Raw genomic sequence first — 22,423 nt, 5'->3', positions numbered from 1 at the left:
CCTCCAACCACCACAAACATGTTCCTTTGTGCCAAGCATGACTCCAACCAGTGGAGAGATTTCCCCCTGATTCCCATTGACCCCAGCTTTGCTAGGATTCCTTGATGCCCATACTCAGTCAAATGCTGTTTTGATGTCAAGGGCAATCGCTGTCACCTTAGAACATAGAACATAGAACAGTACAGCACAGAACAGGCCCTTCGGCCCTCGATGTTGTGCCGAGTAATGATCACCCTACTCAAACCCACGTATCCACCCTATACCCATAACCCAACAACCCCCCCCCCCCATTAACCTTACTTTTTTAAGACACTACGGGCAATTTATCATGGCCAATCCACCTAACCCCACACCTTTGGACTGTGGGAGGAAACCGGAGCACCCGGAGGAAACCCACGCACACACGGGGAGGACGTGCAGACTCCGCACAGACAGTGACCCGGCCGGGAACCGAACCTGGGACCCTGGAGCTGTGAAGCATTTATGCTAACCACCATGCTACCGTGCTGCCCATAAACCTTGTCTCCGGAGCTCAGCAATGATGTCCATGTTTGAACCAAGGCTGTAATGAGGTCAGGAGTTGTGTGACCCTGACGGAACCCATAATGAGCCTCAGTGACTATCAAAAGGAGAATGTTCCAGCAGCAGAGCCAAAGTTACAGGGGCGGCCATTTCTGTTGGGGTCCCCTCCATAGGATGCGAGCAGGAATGCAAAATGGCCATATATAGGCCAGTTAATTGGATTAATTACCCGTGTGGCTTTCCTCCACCATTTTACCCACCGTTCCTCTTAGTCCATCTCCTGTCCATGTTTCAAAAGTACTTCCCTGACAGTGGAGCACTTTGGGAAAACTGAGGTGGTGAAAGATGCTACGTAAATTAACATTGTCTCTTTCTTTACCTAGCCTAACAGGAAATTTATGGATATGTTCCAGCACAATTAAGAATGAGAACTCAGTGGAATAGCATTTAAGCTACACTCCATGGTTATGGTGCAGTCTGATTGTCCACTCATCATTCATTCATGTAGATTAAACAAACATTTAGATACCAAAGCACATTGAGCGTTTGCTAAAAGAGCAGATGTTCAAAAAACATTAACTGCGAGTTTCCTTGGTGTGTTTGAATTGGGTCTCTGATGACAGTCTGAAACCTATGATGAGAGACCGAGTAAATTGGGCCGACATCCTGTCGAGTTTTGAAGAATGAGAGGAGATTTCATAGAACCGTACAGGATTCAGCAGGGGTTTGATTGTTTCCACTGGTGGGTGAATCTAAAACACAGGGGCCCAGTTTCAGGCTGTGGGGAGGCTGATCATTTAGGACTGGGCGGCACGGTAGCACAGTGGTTAGCACTTCTGTCTCACAGCGCTAGGGACCCAGGTCCGCTTCCAGCCTCAGATGACTGTGTGGTGTTTTTTTTTAATGTTCGCCCATGTCTGCGTGGGTTTGTTCCGGTTTCCTCCCACAGTTCACAGATGTGCAGGTTAGGTGGATTGACCATGCTAAATTGCTCCTTCGTGTCCAAAGATGTGCAGGTTAGATTACGGGGATAGGGCAGGGGAGTGGGCCTAGGTATAGTGCTTTTTCAGAGAGTCGGTGGAGACTCGATGGGCCGAATGGCCTCCTTCTGCACTGTCTGGATTCTGAACTGTTGTGGATGCTCCATCATTGAAAGTATCCATGCCTGCGATAGGCAGATGTTTAGTCTCTCAGGAATGATTACGAGGGGCAGGAAAGTGCCTACAATCAGCCCTGATCTTTTTGACTGGCGGAGCATGGTCGATCGGTTATTTATGCTCCTATTTCTTGAGTCCTGCTTCTGATATACTTGCAGTGAGGATCCAGTGGTGGATTGGGAGCAGCAAAGAGGAAGGTCACAGTCATTAATTAATACCTTTTGTTAAAATGTCACTGCTGCCCTCTGATTTTGAAAATGAAGAGTTGGCAGCGAGACTTGTTCAAGAAGGAATCAGAAGGGACCTTCCATGAGCACAGAGACAAAGCCAGCCATGTACTGGCACACCAGCTGAGAAAGCAGGCAGCCATGAGGCAGATAACGCAGGTGAGGGACGGGAACGGCAAGCGCAGCCAAATAAGATCAGCGATGCCTTTGTGACCTTCTACCGGGCACCGTACACCTCCAGGCCCCTAAAGGTGGACTCGAAGGTGAAATGTTTCTCGACGGGCTGGACATACCATCAGGGGGAGGAACAGAAACAGGGATGGGAAGGACCGCGAGGACCAGGGGAGGTCACGGAGAGCAGTCGGGAAAGGCACCGGGTCCGGATCGATGCCTAGTGGAGTTCTCTAAAAGGTTTGCGGCAGCACTGGCCCTGCACCTGTGGGAGATGTTCAGTGATTCACTGTCGAGAGAGGCCTTGCCGCCTAGACTGGCGCATGCCTCAAAACTGCTGATCGCAAAAAAAGAGAACGACCCTGATGGAACCATCAATTCACTACACACCTGCTTTAAGATATGAACAGTGGTTTTGATCTACTTACAACAGAGCCAGCCTGTTCCACGTTGAACTCTCGATGAACTGAACGACTGGCTCTGAGCATTGGTATTTATACAGCAGTCCAGGAGGAGGAGTCGTGGGCAGAGCCAAGGGTGGAGCCCTGTACAAACTCCTAAGCATTCCCAGCGCTACTCCCCCTAGTGGTCAGGCAACGCAACTGTGCTTATCAATGCATGGTCTCATGTATATAACAATACAGTGTGAACTACGGAGTTACATTCACCACATTCACCCCCTACAAAAAAAATCAAGTCTGGCGGGGGTGGTGGTTCATAAATTGAGTCTGTCCGGTGGTCAGACTGTCCGCTGCGATCTGCGGAGCACCGGGGTTGCAGCCTCTTGCGGTGGCTGGACGGGTGTTGTGGGTTGGGGTACGATGGCGGACTCCAGGGAAGATCTCGTCCGAGCTCCATACCCGTCTGGTTCGACTGGGGACTGAGAGCGCTGGGGGTTAGCCGGTGTGGGCGCGCGTAACAGGTGGAGCGAGCTAGTGGGCTCGGGAGCGCGAGGGGGCGGCTGGGTTGCGCGGAACCAATGCAGCGAGCTAGTGGGCTCGGGAGCGCGAGGGGGCGGCTGGATGGGGTGTAGGGTGAGTGGTGCATCTGTAGTGATAGAGGGGATGCTGGACCCAGCGGGTGCAAGTTCCCGGAGGGATACGGTGTCCTGACAGCCATCAGGGAACTCGACTGGGGGTTGGAGTGAAGCAGGTGCACCTTCTCTACAAGGGGGCTGGTTCTGTGCGCCCTGACGTGCTTCCTGAGGAGTACAGGGCCTGGTGCCTTCAGCCATGCCGGAAGTGAGACCCCCGTGGTAGTGCCCCTGGAAAAACTAAAGAGCTGCTTGTGAGGGGTCTGATTGGTCGCTGTGCATAAGAGGGACCTGATAGCGTGGAGCGCGTCTGGGAGGACTTCCTGCCAATGGGAGACTTGGAGATTCCTGGACCGGAGGGTCAGTAGGACGGTCTTCCAGACCGTCGCATTCTCCCTCTCCACCTGCCCGTTCCCCCTTGGGTTGTAGCTGGTAGTCCTGCTCGAGGCGATGCCCGTGTCGAGCAGGTACTGACGCAGCTCGTCACTCATAAAGGACGAACCCCGGTCGCTGTGCACGTAGCTGGGGAAACCAAACAGGGTGAAGATAATATGCAGGGCCCTAATGACTGTGTGGGAAGTCATATCGGGGCACAGAATAACAAATGGGAAGCGGGAGAACTCTATGACGTTTAAGAAGTAAACGTTCCTGTTAGTTGAGGAGAGTGGCCCTTTGAAATCGATCGCGAGGCGTTCAAAGGGCCTAGAAGCCTTGACCAGGTGGGCCCTGTCTGGTCTATAGAAGTGCGGTTTGCACTCCGCACAGATCGGGCAGTCTCTGGTGACTGCTTTTACCTCCTCAGTGGAGAAAGGCAGATTTTGAGCTTTGATGTAGTGGGCGAGCCGGGTGACCCCTGGGTGGCAGAGGTTGTTGTGGATGACTTTCAGGCGGTCGATCTGCGCGCTGGCGCATATCCCGCGGGATAGGGCATCCGGGGGATCGTTGAGCTTCCCCGGTCGATACTTAATATCGTAGCTGTAGGTGGAGAGTTCGATCCTCCACCGCAGGATTTTATCGTTTTTAATTTTGCCCCTTTGCGAGTTGTCAAACATAAAGGCAACCGATCGTTGTTCGGTGATGAGGGTGAACCTCCTACCTGCGAGGTAGTGCCTCCAGTAACGAATAGCCTCCACGATGGCTTGTGCTTCTTTCTCGACTGAGGAGTGTCGGAGTTCCGAAACGGAGAGGGTTCGGGAGAAAAATGCGACTGGTCTCCCTGCCTGATTTAGTGTGGCTGCTAGAGCTACCTCTGAGGCATCGCTCTCAACCTGAAATGGAGTGGATTCATCCACCGCCCGCATGACCGCTTTGGCGATGTCCTCCTTGATGCCGTCGAAGGCCTGGCGTGCCTCGGCTGACAGGGGAAATCGTGTGGCCTTAAAGAGTGGGCGGGCTTTGTCCGCCTATTGAGGGACCCACTGGACGCAGTAGGAGAAGCCCAAGCACTGTTTGAGGGCCTTGGGGCAATGGGGGAGGGGGAGTTCTAAGAGGGGGCGCATACGGTTCGGGTCTGGGCCCAGGACTCCGTTTTCCACGACATAGCCGAGGATGGCTAGTCTGGTTGTGAGGAAAACGCATTTCTCCTTGTTGTACGTGTGATTCAGTTTCTGTGCCGTCTGGATAAAACGGTGGAGGTTGGTGTCGTGGTCCTGCTGGTCATAGCCGCAGATGGTGACATTGTCCAAGTACGGAAACGTGGCTGGCAGCCCGTACTGGTCCACCATTCGGTCCATTGCTCGTTGGAACACCGAGACCCCATTAGTGACGCCGAAGGGGACCCGGAGGAAATGGAAGAGGCGGCCATCGGCCTCGAATGCCGTGTAGTGGCGGTCCTCCGGGCGGATTGGGAGCTGGTGGTATGCAGACTTCAGATCCACCGTGGAAAAGAACCGGTACTGGTTGATCTGGTTAACCATGTCTGCAATCCTGGGGAGGTGATACGTGTCGAGGAGCGTAAATCTATTTATGGTCTGACTATAGTTGACAACCATGCGGAATCTTTCCCCGGTCGTAACGACCACCACCTGAGCTCTCCAGGGACTATTGCTGGCCTCTATAATCCCTCACTGAGAAGCCTTCGGACCTCTGCTCTGACAAATACCCTATCCTGTAGGCTGTATCGCCTGCTACGAGTGGCTACGGGTTTACAGTCCTTTGTAAGATTGGCGAAGAGAGGGGGGGGGGGGGGAATTTGCAGCGTAGCGAGGCTGCAGATAGTGAGTGGGGGCAGGGGCCCGCCGAAGCTGAGGGTGAGGCTCTTAAGGTTACATTTAAAATCTAGGCCTAATAAGAGTGGCGTGCAGAGTTCGGGCAAAACGTAGAGTTTGAATTTTGAGTAGCTAGGGCCTCGGATTGTTAATGTCGCGGCGGTGCGCCCCTGGATCTGGACCGAATGGGAGCCTGAAGCGAGCGAGATAGTTTGCTGCACGGGGAAAACGGGGAGCGAACAGCGTCTTACCAGGTCTGGATGTATGAAGCTCTCTGTGCTCCCGGAGTCAAAGAGGCATGGCGTGTTGTACCCGTTGATTTGGACCTCTGTCATCGAGTTTCGCAGATGCTTCGGGCGTGATTGGTCCAGAGTGACTGCGCTGAGTTGCGGGTAGTCGGCGGCTCAATCAGCTGTGGTGGAGTGGCCCCGTGATGACTGCCCTCTGAGTTCATAGTCGTGCGGGTAGTCGGCAGCTCGATCAGCTGTGCTGGAGTGGCCCCGTGATGACTGCCCTCTGAGTTCATAGTCATACTCTTCCGATGAGTTGTCCGAGCGTGGAGATGCAGGTCGGACCCGTGGATCGCACGCGGCGGGCGGCGAGGAAGATGGCGTCCAAGATGGCAGCCCCCATGAGTCGCACGTGGCCGGCCGCGTGGTGGAGGTTTGCCAAGATGGCGGTCCCCATGGATCGCACGTGGCGGGAGGGGGCGGAGTCGGGGCATAGGCCACAGCGTTTCGGGCCCCGTGGGAGTGGGGAGCGATTACTTCGTGCCGCTGGGGAGTTGGAAGCTGGGGCCCTTTTAGCGAGGCACACTCTTGCGTAGTGGCCTTTCTGCCCGCAGCTGCTGCAGGTCGCGTTGCGGGCCGGGCAGTGCTGCCGCGGGTGCTGGTTCTGGCCGTAGAAACGGCACGCTGGAGCAGCATAGTGGCTGGCTGGAGCAGCATAGTGGCTGGCTGGAGCAGCATAGTGGCTGGCTGGGGCAGCATGGTGGCTGGGCGGCCGCGTAGCACAGGCCTGGGGGAGTCGCTGGTCGGGGGCCCATGATTGGGTCGCGGGGAACGAGTTAAGGCTGCGGATGGAGACCTCCATCGTGGTAGCAGCTTCCACAGTTGTTTCTAAGTCTTGGGCCCCCTTTTCCAGCAGTCGTTGGCGCACATAATTAGACCTGAGGCCCGCTACAAAACCATCGCGTACAGCAAGTTCTCTGTGTTCAGCCGCGGTAACCGCTTGATAATTACAGTCATTTGACAAATTATTGAGTTCACTTAAAAATTCGGCGAGTGATTCTGTAGGCCGCTGGCGGCGAGTCATGAACACATGGCGTGCGTAAACTTCGTTAATGGGCCTTACATATATCTTATCGAGTACCGCTAGCGTGCAGTTATTGAACCGGCCGAGTTTAGTTGCATAGAGATTTGGTGGCTAACCCTCGCGTGCAGTAGACTTAGCTTCTGTTCCTCTGTCGTTTCGGCTGTGCTCGCTTCTGCCAGGTAGGCCTTAAAGCACCGCAGCCAGTGGGAGAAGATTTCTTTTGCCTCTGCATCCTGCGGGTCGAGTTCCAGGCGTCCAGGCTTGAGGGCCAATTCCATGATCGATCTTGACTGTTCCTAAGTTGATTAAATTGATGGAACCATCAATTCACCAGACACGTGTTTTCAGATATGAATCTAGGCTTTAATCAACTTACTTCAGAGCCAGCCTGTTACCCGGTGATGAACTCTCGGTGAACTGCAGGCTGACTCTGGACAAGGGTACTTATACAGCAGCACAAGGGGGAGGAGTCGTGGGAGGAGCCAAGGGTGAAGCCCTGTACAAGCTCCTGAGCATTCCCAGAGCTACTTCCCCTAGTGGTCGGATAACGCTACTGCGCTTACAAGATACAGTGTGAATTACCATGTTATATTCACCACACCCATCAGGGGATCGGAAGAAGTCTTCCACAATACATGGCGGCAATTCACCAACCTCTTCGAGAACCTGTTCGTGACCAGCAGCCAACTAATGGCCGGAGTTTGGGGAGGGGGGGTGGAGTGAGAGAGACAGTGGGGGGGGAGGGGCTGCGGGAGGCCAATCTAGAAAGGAGAAACGAAGGGGGGGGGGGAGGCGAAGCAAGGAGAGGAGGCAACACCCAGAATGCAAGGGAAACAAGTACAGAGGGATTAAAGGCGTGCTGAGGGAGGGGGGAAACCATTGATGCTGCCACGGCAACCAATAGGTTATGCCTTTGTTGCCTCGATCACTCCCCTAGTATGTTTTAATACAAGGGGATAGCATGGATATAGTTAATGGTATGGCTGCTGTTAACGATCATTTGGATGTCAATATGCTTTGTGTTCCTGTAGATGTTTCCTGTGTTTTCATTTCATTTCTTTTCCGTTATAAAGATAAACGAAAATCAATTTTAAAAATAATTTTTAAAATTAAGAAGCAATCGGAAGAAACTCTTTGGTTCCCTTTCGAAATTTGGGGCGGGGGGGTCGTGAACGTCCTTTGTGAAATATCTGAGATGGTCATTCATCTTCACACGTGTCATTTCTGAGACTTCGCTTGATGCCAATGGATGAACATACTTCTGAGCGTTTCCCCAAGCTGTGAGTGGAAATAGCATGACTGCCATGTGGTTAATGTATGGAATGTGATAGCTATCACTGGACAATGTGACACAGAATATGGATCTGCCCCTCACTCCGCCAAACAGTAAATATGTCTAATATTGTTACAGGGGCACATCTGAATCCTGCTATTTCCCTTTCCATGTGTGTGTTGGGAAGGCTCCAATGGCTGAAACTGCCTGTCTACTGCGTTGCTCAGTTTATTGGAGCCTTTGTCGGTTCAGCGGCAGTCTTTGGGCTTTATTACGGTAAGTCTGTCATTTTTACATTTACACTTGGAGAGACCATTGGGAACCAGCGCCTGCTCCAATAACCTTTGTGTGCTTTTTAGATGCATTCATGGCTTTTGATGGCGGGAACTTGGCAATAACGGGCCAAAACGCAACAGCGCAGATTTTCTCCTCTTATCCAGCTCCACATTTATCCTTTGCGAATGGCTTTGCAGACCAGGTAAACACAGAATCCTCCAAACTAACCTGACCCGTTCCTTGTCGACTGCTTCTGACGTGTTCCATTTTTCACTCCTCTTCATTAATGCGAGAAGCGCTTTGGGAAACATCCAGTAACTGCTGCCACTGGTGAGTTAGAAGTTGTATGAGTGCAGCCTGGAATCATGCATCTTTTTCATTTCCTCACACACCCCATGGGAAGCACACGCCCTCTGTATCAGATCAGAAATGTAGAACTCCAACCAATTTGTGACTCAGTGGGTTGAAGCTTCACCACGTTGGAGCAGCCTGCATCCCATTTTCCCTTCTCTTGCTGCGCATTCCGCTCTGTGCAAGTTAGCTGCCACAATTCCTATTTCCAGTTTAACTCAAAGTGTGAAGTATATGACATATGAAAGGAGCAAGAGACGGGGCTGGATTCTCCAGAAAATGGGCTATGTACCCACTCCGGCGTAAAATCGCTGGTGTTTCACGCCAGTCTGTCCTTAAAAAAATTTACACCCAGGGCGGAATTCTCCGCAAGGCCCGACGCTGTCATGAAACCAGGAGAGGTTCACAACGGCGTCGGAAGCCTCTCCCGGCCCCCTATTCTCCCCTCCCCGGGGGGATAGGAGGGCCGTACCGGGAAACTCGGGCGCCGGGCCTTGTCCCTGGCTTCAAGGCCCGGCGCTCCAAGAACGACGCCGCGGCGGCACCTAATGACGTCAGCTGCGCATGCGCGGGTTGTACGGCTCAAACCCACGCATGCACGGTTGCCGTCTTTCCCCTCAGCCGCCCCGCAAGACTTGATCTTGTGGGGCGGCGGAGGGGAAAGAGTGCGTCCCCTTGAGACGCCGGCCCGACGATCGGTGGGCACCGATCGCGGGCCCGTCCCCTCCCGAGCACGGTCGTGGTGCTCAATCCCCGATCCGCCCCCCCCAGGCCCCACACTTACCTGGCGCGCCATGTTCACGACGGCAGCGACCCGGTGTGGTTGCCGCCGTCGTGAACAGGTCGGGAACGGCAGGCCGCTCAGCCCATCCGGGCCGGAGAATCGCGGGCCGCCGTTTCGCGTTTCTCCGAGTGGCGTGTTGGAAAACCGGACACGCCATTTTGGGGGGGGTGGGAGAATAGCGGGAGGTGCGGGAGCGGACCTCCCGCTATTCTCCCACCCATCGTGGTTGCGGAGAATCGCGCCCCTATTCTCCTACCTTGAAAGGGGCTGGCTGGGCCCTGGAGCTCTTCTCGCAGCGTCAGCTGTGGATACCTGCCCCCGCACTTCTGGTCACGAGTCCACGCATGCGCACGGCAGCGGCCAAGCCGAACGCGATGGCGGACTCAGCCGGCAGACCTGGACCGACAAAGAAGGTCTCCGAGATCAGCCGTGCGCCGCTCGATCTATCCTACCCAATCGCCGCCCCGGCTGCCCATAAGGCCCCCTCAGTACTTGAAACCCCCACCAGGGCGGCTGGGGACTCAGCCCACATCTGCCACGCGAGAGCCCGGACCAGCCAGACGTGGTCAGAACCACGCCATCGGGAATTCTGCCGGTCAGGACTGGAGCATCGCTGGGAGGGCCCCAGGCAAAGGCCCCGTAGCCGTAAATCACACGCGAGCAATTCACCGGGGACCAGAGAATCGCAGGTGCGGTGCCGGCCGGGTCCGTTGTAGAAGCAGATTCTCCGCCCCCGCGCCAAACAGGATTTCGGTGTGGGACTGCGGAGAATCCAGCCCATGGTCTTTACTGACACACCGATGCTTCATCCATAAGAATCTCATTAAAATATATTCAGTAAAGCTATTGACTGTTTGAATCTTTTACTTTAAAAAAAATAAAACTCTGTTACAAAATGACAACTTGCTTTTTTTTGACAGTCTGGGTTGAATTTTATCTTGTAAACATTAATCTCTTATTTCAGAATAACTGACTCTGAAGGAAGGCTGCAATAAAACCATCATTGCTTGGTCACACAGAATTGATGAAAAAAGAGACATACACTCATCAGGACAGATTCATGGGCCGGGATTCTCCAAAAACGGGGCAATGTCCCCCACGCCCGCCAGAAAACGGGCGCGAATCACTCCTGACTTTTTCAAAATGTCCGGAGTGATTCTCTGGTTTTAAGAGGGATGGCAGGGCCCCGGCGTGCGCCGCACAGCTCCTGCTGCCGATACGTGGCCCTGCACTTTTGGCCGCGGGTACGCGCATGCAGGTGGCGGTCAGCTGCGGCGGCGGGGCCGCACAACATGGCGGGGCCACACAACATGGCGGGGCCACACAGCGGGCCAACATGGAAGAAGGTAGTTCCCCCCCCTCCCAGATCGGGCGCGCCCGTCGATCGGTGGCCCCCGATCGCCCATCGTGGAGGGCCCCCTCCCCAGGAGACTGATTCCCCCCCCACTACGACGGCCAGCGCAGCCGTGCCGGGTGCAACCAATACGGGAACCACGCCGGCGGAACTCGGCTGGAACTCGGCGGCCAACCGCAGAGAATGGCCGCGGGGGCCTCTTTCAACGGCCCCCGATCGGCGCCGCGTCAACCGTGCCCGCACGACCGGTGCCGATTCTCCAGTCGCCGGAGGTTCACGTCCCGACGTTGGAGCCAATCGCGGGTCTCCGCCTCTGCGTTGAGAGCGATTTTGGCGCGGAGGCTCAGAGAATCCTGGCCATGATCAGTGCAAAGTATGTATCCAATTCATAGATTCAATTCGTGGAACTAAAGTGCGAAAGAGAAAGCAGCATTATTGAAACGGTGTGATTTTCTAACTCCATACTGGCTGAAGAAGCCTGGCACTCCAAGGCGGGCATATTGGCTGCATTGCCTTTGATTTTGTGTCCATTGGCAATGTTTCCCAATGCTGGTGTGAACTCAGAAACTTAACCCCAATGTTATCACGCATGCTGAATGGCAGATCAAAGAAAACCACAAACCAATAAACAATCATGACAATGGGCCATAACTTCTGATCACCCCCACACCGGACTTTGGAGAGTACCCCAATTTAGGCTGGAGAATGTCTTTTAGATGGACTAACTTCCTCTGGACAATTGCGCTGTGCTGTGAACCAACCGACGAGATTATTTAAATCTCTAACTTTGGATGGTTCCACCAGGATTAAGCTAATAGTTACTCAGAAGGGCAGCACGGTAGCATAGTGGTTAGCACAGTTGCTTCTCAGCTCCAGGGTCCCAGGTTCGATTCCCACTTGGGTCACTGTCTGTGCGGAGTCTGCACGTTCTCCCCGTGTCTGCATGGGTTTCTTCCGGGTGCTCCGGTTTCTTCCCATAAATCCCGAAAGATGTCCTGTTAGGTAATTTGGGCATTCTGAATTTTCCCTCTGTGTACCCGAACAGGCGCCGGAATGTGGCGACGAGGGGCCTTTCACAGTTACTTCATTACAGTGTTAATGTAAGCCTACTTGTGATAATAAAGATTATTATCAGAAAAGCTTAGGAGAAATAAAACCTCTTTTAACTTCAGCATAAATATCCAGACCAATGCCCTCATAGAAATCCACCTTCACCACAACCTCCCAGGGGGCTTCCCCACATCTCGACTAGCCACCCCCATCCCCAACCTCCATTGGATCCTCACCCTCCAACTCATGGGCCAAACTCTCATCCTTGACCCGACCAAACCCCTGACCTACTGGTCTGCTCAAATCTATCCCACTTTGTTAAAATGAAGACACCTAGACCTCCGCATGTCACACCCACCCTCATCGGTGTCACAGAGCTACCTTCTCTTTCACTACCTGCCTCCAACAGCAATCAAATTAGCTCAACTAAAACTTAATTGTTTCTCTATCTTACAAGGCTCCAGTTGCTAAGCACATTCCTCTGTTGATATATTTGTTGTTCACAGCCCTCTCTCAACACAATAGAACCCCAGTTGGAACTTAGGCAACCCCCACATATACAAACACCTTTGTCCAACATGAATCTAACTATAGGTTTTACACTTCCAAGCGCAGAAACATGAAATTGAACACACTTAAAACTATACCTAATTTCTAATGCTTACCAATACTAATCTAATTCCCTTAAATGCTTTTGTTTTCCCAACATTAGTTTGACGTTTTCTTAAATCTTCCTTTTAAATCTTCCTAAAAGCTTCCTTTTATCATTTCTTTGACATGTGCCATATTTTTAATTATATAATGATGGTACTTATATCGACATTTAATAAAAGTTTCACATGAATTCCAGCTGGTAAACAGCTATTGAAGAAATTTGGAATCAACTGTCCCATATGGTCTTATTTTTACTCCAGATCCTGTTTTCATTTAATGCAGCATGTGATTTAGATCGTATCATGGTACAATTTTGCTTGTGTGCAATAATTCCAAATCTCCACAACATTTTACAAAAATACACTTTTCAGGCATCATTTGCTAGCCTCGGTCTCCTGGGGCAGAATTCCTTACTCAGTACACGAGGGTAAGAGTTTGTTGCAAAGAAGGTCCTTATCACATGGACTAGCAGAAGCTGCTCACAATTTGAATGGATGGAAGACTGTGAGGCTCTCCTTCCCAATTTTCTGCTGCTAAAAATTTTCATCCGACCGAGATGATGGCTGAGTTTATTTAGCTTGTTCATCAAGGATCAAAATTAGGAGCTCCCCATCTAGAAACCTTTGCTGCACCCCAAATGATGCATTCACCAACGAAACTTCTGAGTAGGTGGCACATTGGGGCTAGTTTCCTCAAAACGACTTGTAATCAATGTTATGCCAATGATAGAGAGATTTACACCCTGCTGGACAGGCAATTGCACATGAGCTTTCTGGTCAAGCTCTTATAGAATCATAGAATTTACAGTGCAGAAGGAGGCCCTTGGTCCCATCAAGTCTGCACCGGCCCTTGGAAAGAGCACCCACTTAAGCCCACACCTCCACCCTATCCGGTAACCCAGTAACCCCACCTAACCTTTTTTTTGACACTAAGGGCAATTTAGCATGGCCAATCCACCTAACCTGCACATCTTTGGACTGTGGGAAGAAACCGGAGCACCCGGAGGAAACCCACGCACAGGCGGGGAGAACGTGCAGATCCGCACAGATAGTGACCACAGCCGGGAATCGATCCTTGGACCCTGGAGCTGTGAAGCGACAGTGCTAACCACTGGGCTGCCATGGCGCCCTGGATCGGGGTAGCCTTTGATGTAAACGGCATGTAAAGTAGGTTTAATTGACTGCAGCACATGGAAAGTGGAGTGTATCCTTTAAAAGGACAGATCAGTCCACACGGCACAGCGTCACGACAGGTGGGACCTCAGAGACAGGAAGGGACAGTGCTTGACTCACTCAACTCTCACTCCTTTGCGGGATCTTTCATCAATCTTTCCATCATTCTTTACACAGCAGCACTTGCATCAAGCAGGTGGCAAAAAAAACAGAATGTCAACAGATCAGAGCCTCAAAGAAACAGAAATTCAGAAGGGACAGACTTGTGTGTGCATTTCAGCGAGACAGGAATATCACCCTCTCAACTGAGTGCCAACTCCCTCACCTCCCAGACTGCAGAGCTGCAAGAACAACAAACAGCAAAGAAAAGTACAGCACAGGAACAGCCCCTTCGGCCCTCCAAGCCTGCTCCGACCATGCTGCCCGTCTAAACTAAAATCTTCTACACTTTCGGGGTCCGTATCCCTCTATTCCCATCCTATTCATGTATTTGTCAAGATGCCCCTTAAACGTCACAATCATCCCTGATTCCACCACCTCCTCCGGCAGCGGGTTCCAGGCACCCGCTACCCTCTGTGTAAAAACAACTTGCCTCGTACATCTCCTCTAAACCTTGCCCCACGCACCTTAAACCTATGCCCCCTAGTAATTGACCCCTCTACCCTGGGAAAAAGTCTCTGACTATCCACTCTGTCTATGCCCCTCATAATTCTGTAGACCTCTATCAGGTCGCCCCTCAACCTCCGTCGTTCCAGTGAGAACTGAAGTGGGAAATGACTTATTCACACCAAAGAGTTGAGTCAAGTCCATTTATTGGCAAAAGCTTTTGGGAGAAAGCCAGGCTCTCCGCAGTGCTCGTGGTCACCATCTGAATTGTACAACGGCAGTTATCCTCTTTTATACATGTACACACTTGGTTAGTTCCTCATTAGCTTGGGGGGGGGGGGGGGGGTTACATACAGGACCAATTAGACCCCCCCTAGCAACAATTAGCTTCCAATCACATTCCTCTGAGACCATCCGTTAACTAACGTCCACAAATCCTTGTCCCCAATTACAAGGATAACAGATGTCTCAATAGTTAACAGCCAGTTTGTCAGAAACAGGAATTAATGTCAGGAATTAATCGGAACATTGCAGATGTCAGCTAGAGAATGACTCGCCAGTAACCGTACTTATCAGGCCATTGCAGAATTAGATTGCCGTGGTGAGTAAGCTAGTATAGAATGGCTCAGCAGTCCACACTATTGCAGGCATAAGCTAATAGTTAAACATAATAAAATAGAGGGATTCTTAATGAATAAATGAAGAACCTCCAATGTAAATTTCCCTTAACAGAACAAACCAACCTCTCCTCATAGCTAATGCCCTCCAGACCAGGCAACATCCTGCTAAATCTCTTCTGTGCCCTCTCCAAAGCCTCCACATCCTTCTGGTAGTGTGGCGACCAGAATTGAACACTATACTTGTGGTGAATGTAATTCCGTAATTCACACTGTATTATATATACATGAGACCATGCATTGATAAGCGCAGTTGCGTTGCCCGACCACTAGGGGGAGTAGCGCTGGGAATGCTTAGGAGTTTGTACAGGGCTCCACCTTTGGCTCCGCCCATGACTCCTCCCCCTGGACTGCTGTATAAATACCAATGCTCAGAGCCAGTCGTTCAGTTCATCGAGAGTTCAATGTGGAACAGGCTGGCTCTGTTGTAAGTTGATTAAAACCACTGTTCATATCTTAAAGCACGTGTCTAGTGAATTGATGGTTCCATCAATACTCCAAGTGTGACCTAACTAAGGTTCTATACAGCTGCAACAAGACTTACCAATTCTTATACTCAATGCCCCGGCCAATGAAGGCAAGCATGCCGTATGCCTTCATGACTACCTTCTCCACCTGTGTTGCCCCTTTCGGTGATCTATGGACCTGTACACCTAGTTCAGCAATTCAGAAGTTCAGCAATCTGACTGGGGCAGATAATGTAACAGACTGGATAGTCCTTCTTCCCTTCGCTGCCAACTCTGTACACCAGCACACACTCATAACTAATATTTCATAATGCATTCTGGTTAATGGAGGATCGAACTTGGTATTTTGCACCATTCCCAACCATCTCCCCTAACAACAAATTCTTACAGGCGGAACTGTTAAACCTTTTCGGCCAGTCTACATCCCATATCTCCTTCTTCCGCAATTCCATGTCATTCAGCACATACTTCTCATCTACTGGTCTACCCCTCATTTTTTTCATTTTGAATATCCCGTGCTTCGGGAGTTTTGCCTGGCGCACGTTCTTTAAAAAAGTTATGAGTTGTTAACCCTGCAGTACTTTTCTCCTCTGGACAGGAAGCTAGGAACCCGACTGAAAAGGATTCCCTCTCTCTTACACGCTGCAGGCATTTTCCGTTCTTTTTTAACTGTGGCCTGCAGGTCTCAATCTTCATCTCCACGATTTTCCTTTTGAAACTTCAGACTTTTTTTTTAACCCTAGCCTCGCCACCATTGCACCACTTTCGCCCCCTTCTGCGTCTCTCTTTCAGCTGTGCTGTGGCTGCTGAACCCTGGGACTGCCATCCATTACACAAAATAAGTGTAATTCCTTTGCTCACCATCTTGTGAACTGACCAGCTTTGTTCATGCCTCGTCACTCAGGGCCTTGCCATTTATTCTTTAATTTCTTAGGCAGAGATCTCTCTGGTCAGGCTTGCTGCTTTTAGTCTTTCAGTTCTTGGGATTACGTTCCAGGTTGATTGTTTAAAATGTCACCCTTCAGATCACCGCTGATCGCCATATTGCATTATGATGCCTCCACCTCCAGAATACCCTTTAGCAAACCATTGTTGCCAACCATCTTGTGTTATGGCGCCAATGGAGTTGAGCACCATGGGTTCATTTGATCAGATCTTGAGGCTTGCATGTTTAAACATAAACCGTTTATTGTTAACCTTTAACGAGTTACAGATCCCAGTGAATGTCATGAATTTTTTAAAAATTAATTTACGGGATGTGGGCGTCATTGGTTAAGCCAGCATTTATTGTCCACCCCGAGTAGCCCTTCAGATGTTGGTGGTGAGTTGTCTTCTTGAACTGCTGCAGTCCTTGAGGTGTAGGCTTGTTCGAGGGTGTTCTCTTACCGTGCGACCCTATACATCATACTGTGGGCAGTGCTATTCTCCAGTCCCACGTGAGCCCTTACTGTTCTGAGAACCTTTACATTACAATGGCATGCAGGCACATAATATGACAGGTTCTAGGCCACACAGGAGTCCCTGGAATCGGCACCTGTACCATGTTTATTTTCCCCACCACTTTCAATGTCACCTTTTGTGTCACACCCTGCTTCCTCAGTTACCAGCTCAGTTACTTTCATTCAGGGGCAGAGGTGTAGCAGTGGGTGATTGACAGAGCCGAGGAAGCTGGAGGACTGGGAGGAGGTAACTCAGTGGAGGTTGAGGTGAACATGGCTCTATATTTGAAGAGATATGGGATCTCGAATGCTTGGGTGGAGGAGGATCTTCAAGAAATATCTTGCCTACACGGCGGGACTGCATGCAGCAACTGGCAAGCGTGGCTCGAAAGTCTGCAGCTGTTCTTTGCAGAAACATCTCAAAAGTTTGGTCTTGGTTTCAGGGATTAATGGACTGTTAGGCATGTTCTCCAGAATTGGCAGTGGACACTCAGCTAAAAAATGACCAACGAGCTATTGGTGCCGCTACATTCACTTTAAATTAGGCTCCAGCACTGGTGGTAATAGTGGAGGGAATACAGGGTGCCCTGCGTACTAGATTCCAGATCATGCTGACTTGTCTCTCAGCATCTGAAAATTTCCTTTAGGCCCTAGTTCATCGCCTGTTCAGTGAAGCCACATTTCCAGCACAGAGGAATGATAACGGCGAGAGCCTTATTCTGCTGTCTCCCAAAACAGCCACTCGAACCTTCACACCCCCCCCCCCCCCCCCCCCCGCCACACACTCTCAGAGGACAGTGTAGATGTTCTGCGGGATGCAGTGCCAGGCAACCCCACAGAAAGCTCTGGAAATGTAGCCAGGAGCAACTTCCTTCCTGCAGAGATGAGGGTCATTTTTGTACCATTAACCTTTGGTAGAACATGTGATCCTGGCCCATGAGTTGCATTTACTGCGATAGATGAGAGAAAGATGCAGGTAGGTAACTGTGCAAAGCATGGTGCTAAAGATTAGCATGGTCATGCCTAATCACGTTAAATCTTACAAGATAGGGTCCATTCAATTAGTGTTCATTCATTCACTCAGGTGATGATTGAAGACAGCCATACCTCGGGGCAAAGATGTGTTGTACGTTGTAGTCAATTGAAAGGATCCTCCTTTATTGGGAAGTTGAAAAGAAGGATGAAAGGTAGATGAAAGTGGAGCCAAAGAAGGACTGAAGAAAGGTTACAGTAATGAAATGTGCTCTGGTGCTCCTCTCAGTATCCACTGCAGGTTATTATGGTGGTCTCCAACACCCAGCTCTGGCTAACAGAGCCAAGATCTCCTCAGCATCAACATTAAATGCCAACCCTTCTTGAAAGGTGAAGCTGTGACGGACACAGCAGGCTATAACTATACTTGGGACATGATCTGGAGATCCTTTCCTGACACATTGTGGCAGTGATAGTATTTCTTGAAGAGCCAATGGGCCCTCTTGATGATGTGCCTCTTTACGATGTTCACTTGCTGCTATTGGGGCTCCTGGTGGTGCGGTCATCTTCTATTGCAGGACTGGGGCTAACATTTGGAACCAGAAATCATCTGTCAATGGGATTTTCTACCTTGAAGAGGTTAGGGAGAGCTCCATTGCCAAGGATGACGGTATGCTGACCCCTTCCAACTGATCGCAGATTAACAAGTACAATACTTTGCGTGTTTGTCATATTCAATCTACACATCGAGGCAGTGGAAGCTCTTCTTGTTGAAGTGGCTGAGGATGTTCACTGTGAGCGCCCACAGCAAAATAGTGGGATCATAGGTTGCAATATAAAGTGGATGGCTTTACATTGTTGCTGTCTATTTTTGCAAGTATTTTTATTCAAATTTTTACATTTTTACATTTAACACACATAACATTACAAAACAAAATAAACCCAACACCAACCACTGAATCCCCCCCCCCCCCCCCCCCAACACCCCACCCAACCTCCCCCCACTTGGCCCCCCCCCCCCCCCCCCCCCCAGCAGTTGACGGTAACCAGCTCCCCGAAATGTAGTAGAAACAAACCCCATCTTTTACGGGACCCCTTATTCACCCCTCCTGAAGTGAATTTCACCATTTTCTAATTTCACGTCGTACAAGGTTGCGCCGTACAACATGGCGCCGGCCGTACGCGGACCCGACCCACCAAATGCGCCCCTACAGACCACCCCCTGGCCACCCCCCACCAGTCCCCCAGTCCTTGTGGAAGGCCCCCCCCCCCAGTAAGCGATGACGCCATTTCGGTGGGGGCGGAGACTTGGAAACTGGTGTCAAACCGGCACCGCCATTGATTTGGTCGTCGAAAGGGATTCTCCGCCCGATCGCCGATTACGATATCGGCATCGGGCAATGGAGAATCCCGCCCATTGTTTCTGTCCTGCAGTGAGGTCAAAGGTGGTTAATTTTCCAACTCTCCAGTGACCTGATGAATGCTGCCTGTACTTTAGACGACATCCATAGCTTCATGAAACGAGGTGGTGTGGGCTGGTTGAATTCAATGGTGAATACATTCACAGCCGCAGAGAGAAATACAGGTTGATAAGAGTGGCCGTGGCTCACACTTCAGACAGAACTGCCCTATTCCTCTTTGAGGAAGGGCACCAAATGTCGCCTCAACATAGCTCTCATATGACTTGTGCTGCCTGATGTTTCTGCGGGGTGATGTAATATTTGCTGGGTTGAAGCCTCCTTGAAATTTGACAGACTCTCCTTTGCTTCAGACTGTCCTCGTTCTTCCTTCTCCTCTCGAGGGTCATCATAGTCACCGCTAAGGAACGCTTACATTGGCGAGGGATCAAGAGGATCATTAAACCCACAAAAATGATTCACAAACTATCTAATGTTTCCAATTGTACTGTCGTGCTCCTTTCCAACACCACTGGTTAGGCTGCCAAGTGACAATTGGTGGGGCCTTTGTGGCAGGCGCCACTTCCGTTAACAGTTCAGAACTGAATAAGGATCCCATGAACCCAATGTGCCTCGGCTAAGGAGGTGGTCGCTTGTTTCCTGGCGTGTGCTCCTGGGCTGCCCAGTTCAAGAGTCGCAGCAAGGAGAATTGGGTCACTTTGGTTGTGCCACTGACCTCCTCCTGCTGACTGGGGAAGGTGAGACATGAGCCCAGTGTGCCTGCACTGGGCAGTTGCTACTACCATTCTCACCTTTTCTGCAAACTGCTGCCATTCGAGTTACAAAAGTGACCTTGACTGCACCCAGGTGAAGCGTTACTGAGCTGGAAGCCTGAGAGTTGGTCAACTAGCCTCTCAGACCCAGCAGAACCGACTGAGACATGCACAGGGAAATAAACACAGAGTTTCAGCTGTTCAATGAAAAACCTCCAGTTGCTCTCCCATTTGCCAACAAATCCCAAAGCTATGCAACAAGAGGAAATGAGAAACACAGGGAAAAACTGAAGCCAAAGAGAAACACTGATCAAAGAAACTCTGCAACATGAAAGTCAAGCACCTAACAATTGTGAAAATGAATATGCCACCATCAAACTCAAACACATTCACATGTATCATGTACCATGTACCATGTACCATGCCTGGCCTGCGATTCAGGGCACAATCTACCCAAATTCTTTCTAAGTGTGGTAGCGAGCAGGAATTGCTGGGTGTTTCCCGATGTCCGACCCGGCGAGGCCGTCACCGGTATCTAACGTTAATTAGACCACTTCGCAATGCCCCGCAGGCTTTGTGCTGCAAATGACTGCCCTGCCAGCTGATTGGCTGGGACTGTGCCCGGCAGATCCCAGTTAACGAGGAGAGCAACACGTAAACTGATCCACAGAACAAGCACCAGACAACACCGCGATTTGGGGATGCCGACCTGGCCAGGCTTGTGGGCACAGTGAAGTCCAGGAGGGACACCCTGTTCCCCAGAAGGGGTCGGCGGGTTAGCCACAGGTCGTGGTAAACAATAGGCTGCCTCCACCCCTGATGTGCACCCTGGCGACACATCTAGACGTACTGGTAGAGCATGGAGAGCTAAGGACATCGAGGATCACTGACAGGGCACTGTGGGGGGAGGCAGCACCATCAGAGGCTACAGACAGTTGGTGTCTCTATTGTACTTGGCACACAGATAAAACACGTTACACCCGAGACATGTGAAGCCTCCATCACGTTATTCCGCGCTGCGAGCCGGCCTGCACCCCCTCCCCCTGTTGCCCCAAAAGCCAACTGGTCACCTGGGGTGTCCCTTGAAGATGCCAGGGATCTCCAACTGCCCCAGGATGGAGGTGTCATGCACACATATGCATGATCTTCAGGTGGTGGTCGCACACAAGATGGACTTTTAGGGAGTGGAACCCCTTCCTGCTGATGAAGGGCATTCTCGGACCGCCCGTGCGTGCAAGGCGGCATGCGTGCCATCCATTAACGTCTGGACCTTGGGCTTCCCGGCGATGGCAGAGAAACCTGCTGCCTGGGCATCATGTTGGACTTGGTCTCGATCAAAGTCTATGTAGTTGGTTGCCCGGGCAAACAGGGCATTCGTGACTTTACAGATGCACTTAAGCTCTGATGGTTCCACACAAGTCACGGTAGCACAGTGGTTAGCACTGTTGATTCCCGGCTTGGATCACTGTCAGTGCAGAATCTGCACGTTCTCCCCGTGTGTGTATGGGTTTCCTCCCATAGGTCCTGAAAGACGTGCTTGTTAGGTGAATTGGACATTCTGAATTCTCCCTCTGTGTACCCGAACAGGCGCCAGAGTGTGGCGACTGGGAGATTTTCACAGTAACTTCATTGCAGTGTTAATGTCAGCCTACTTGTGACAATAAAGATTAATATTAAGTCCCTGCTCAAGCCCTGGAACGATCCCAAGCTGTAGAAGTTCAGGGCTGCGGTGACCTTGATGGCCAGCAGGAACAGATAGACTCCTGGACCGCAAGGACATGGTACAGGTGCCACACCATCGCCTTGTTGAGGTGGGCCCTTCTGCGGCACATGCGAAGCGACATTAGTTCGAAAGACCAGCAGCACCGGTACCCCTTAGGCCATCACTGGCCTCCCCCGCCAGGGTGTGGGGCAGGGCCCTGCCCATGACCAGCCGCCTTGAGCCTCTGTCGACGCTGCTGATGCCACCTTCTCCGGCGCCCGGCCGCCTGGCCGCCACGAGGGCGGCTTCCTCGAAGTCCACAATATCATCCATGATGCGATATGCGTAAGGAATTGGAGAGGGCAAGGGACAAACAATCAGCTGTGGCATCCACCCTGGATCCGCGGATCCCCCAGGTCTCCACCCCCACATCTCCTGCCATCGCTCATGGTGCCATCCAGCATGCCCTGCACACAAACCCCTGACTGCAGCAGTGGTTCCTTCGCACCAACCCCAGACCCTGTACCCCAGACATCCGCCATGAACATTACCTGGACCGGGCACTGGTTCCCTCCCCACACCCACCCTCTGGTCGCGGGGATCTCCCCAGTGCTGCAGCCCAGCTCTTGGATGTCAGAATATGGCTGCTGCCTCTGTGGTGTTGCTGCCTCTAGAGTTTCCAGGCCTCACAGCCTGATTGGGATGCTAGGCAGCAACAACCAGCTGCTTCATGGCATACCCACCAACAGGGATCCACTCCGGAGCTGTGAAGTGTTCGCATTACTAGAGTTGCCAATTCTCTATCAGCTGTGTGGTCAGTGGCTGCCAGTCAGTGGGAGTTAAAA

At 51.3% G+C, this 22,423-nt stretch overlaps 1 protein-coding gene across 2 annotated transcripts in view; it reads left to right on the top strand.

The window, feature by feature from the left end:
- Positions 1 to 22,423, top strand: part of aqp9b (aquaporin 9b) — a 111,327-nt gene that overhangs the window by 69,424 nt on the left and 19,480 nt on the right. For both annotated transcript variants that reach the window (XM_038814088.1, XM_038814087.1), the window contains 2 exons: positions 8,043 to 8,180; positions 8,264 to 8,382. In XM_038814088.1, coding sequence (XP_038670016.1) covers positions 8,043 to 8,180; positions 8,264 to 8,382 — 257 coding nt within the window. The remainder of the gene's footprint in view (positions 1 to 8,042; positions 8,181 to 8,263; positions 8,383 to 22,423) is intronic.

The sequence above is a fragment of the Scyliorhinus canicula genome, chromosome 12 (assembly GCF_902713615.1).
Source record: "Scyliorhinus canicula chromosome 12, sScyCan1.1, whole genome shotgun sequence".
NCBI lineage: Eukaryota > Metazoa > Chordata > Chondrichthyes > Carcharhiniformes > Scyliorhinidae > Scyliorhinus > Scyliorhinus canicula.
Note: the sequence above shows the minus strand (reverse complement) of the source record. Positions and strands in the feature narration are given on the sequence as shown.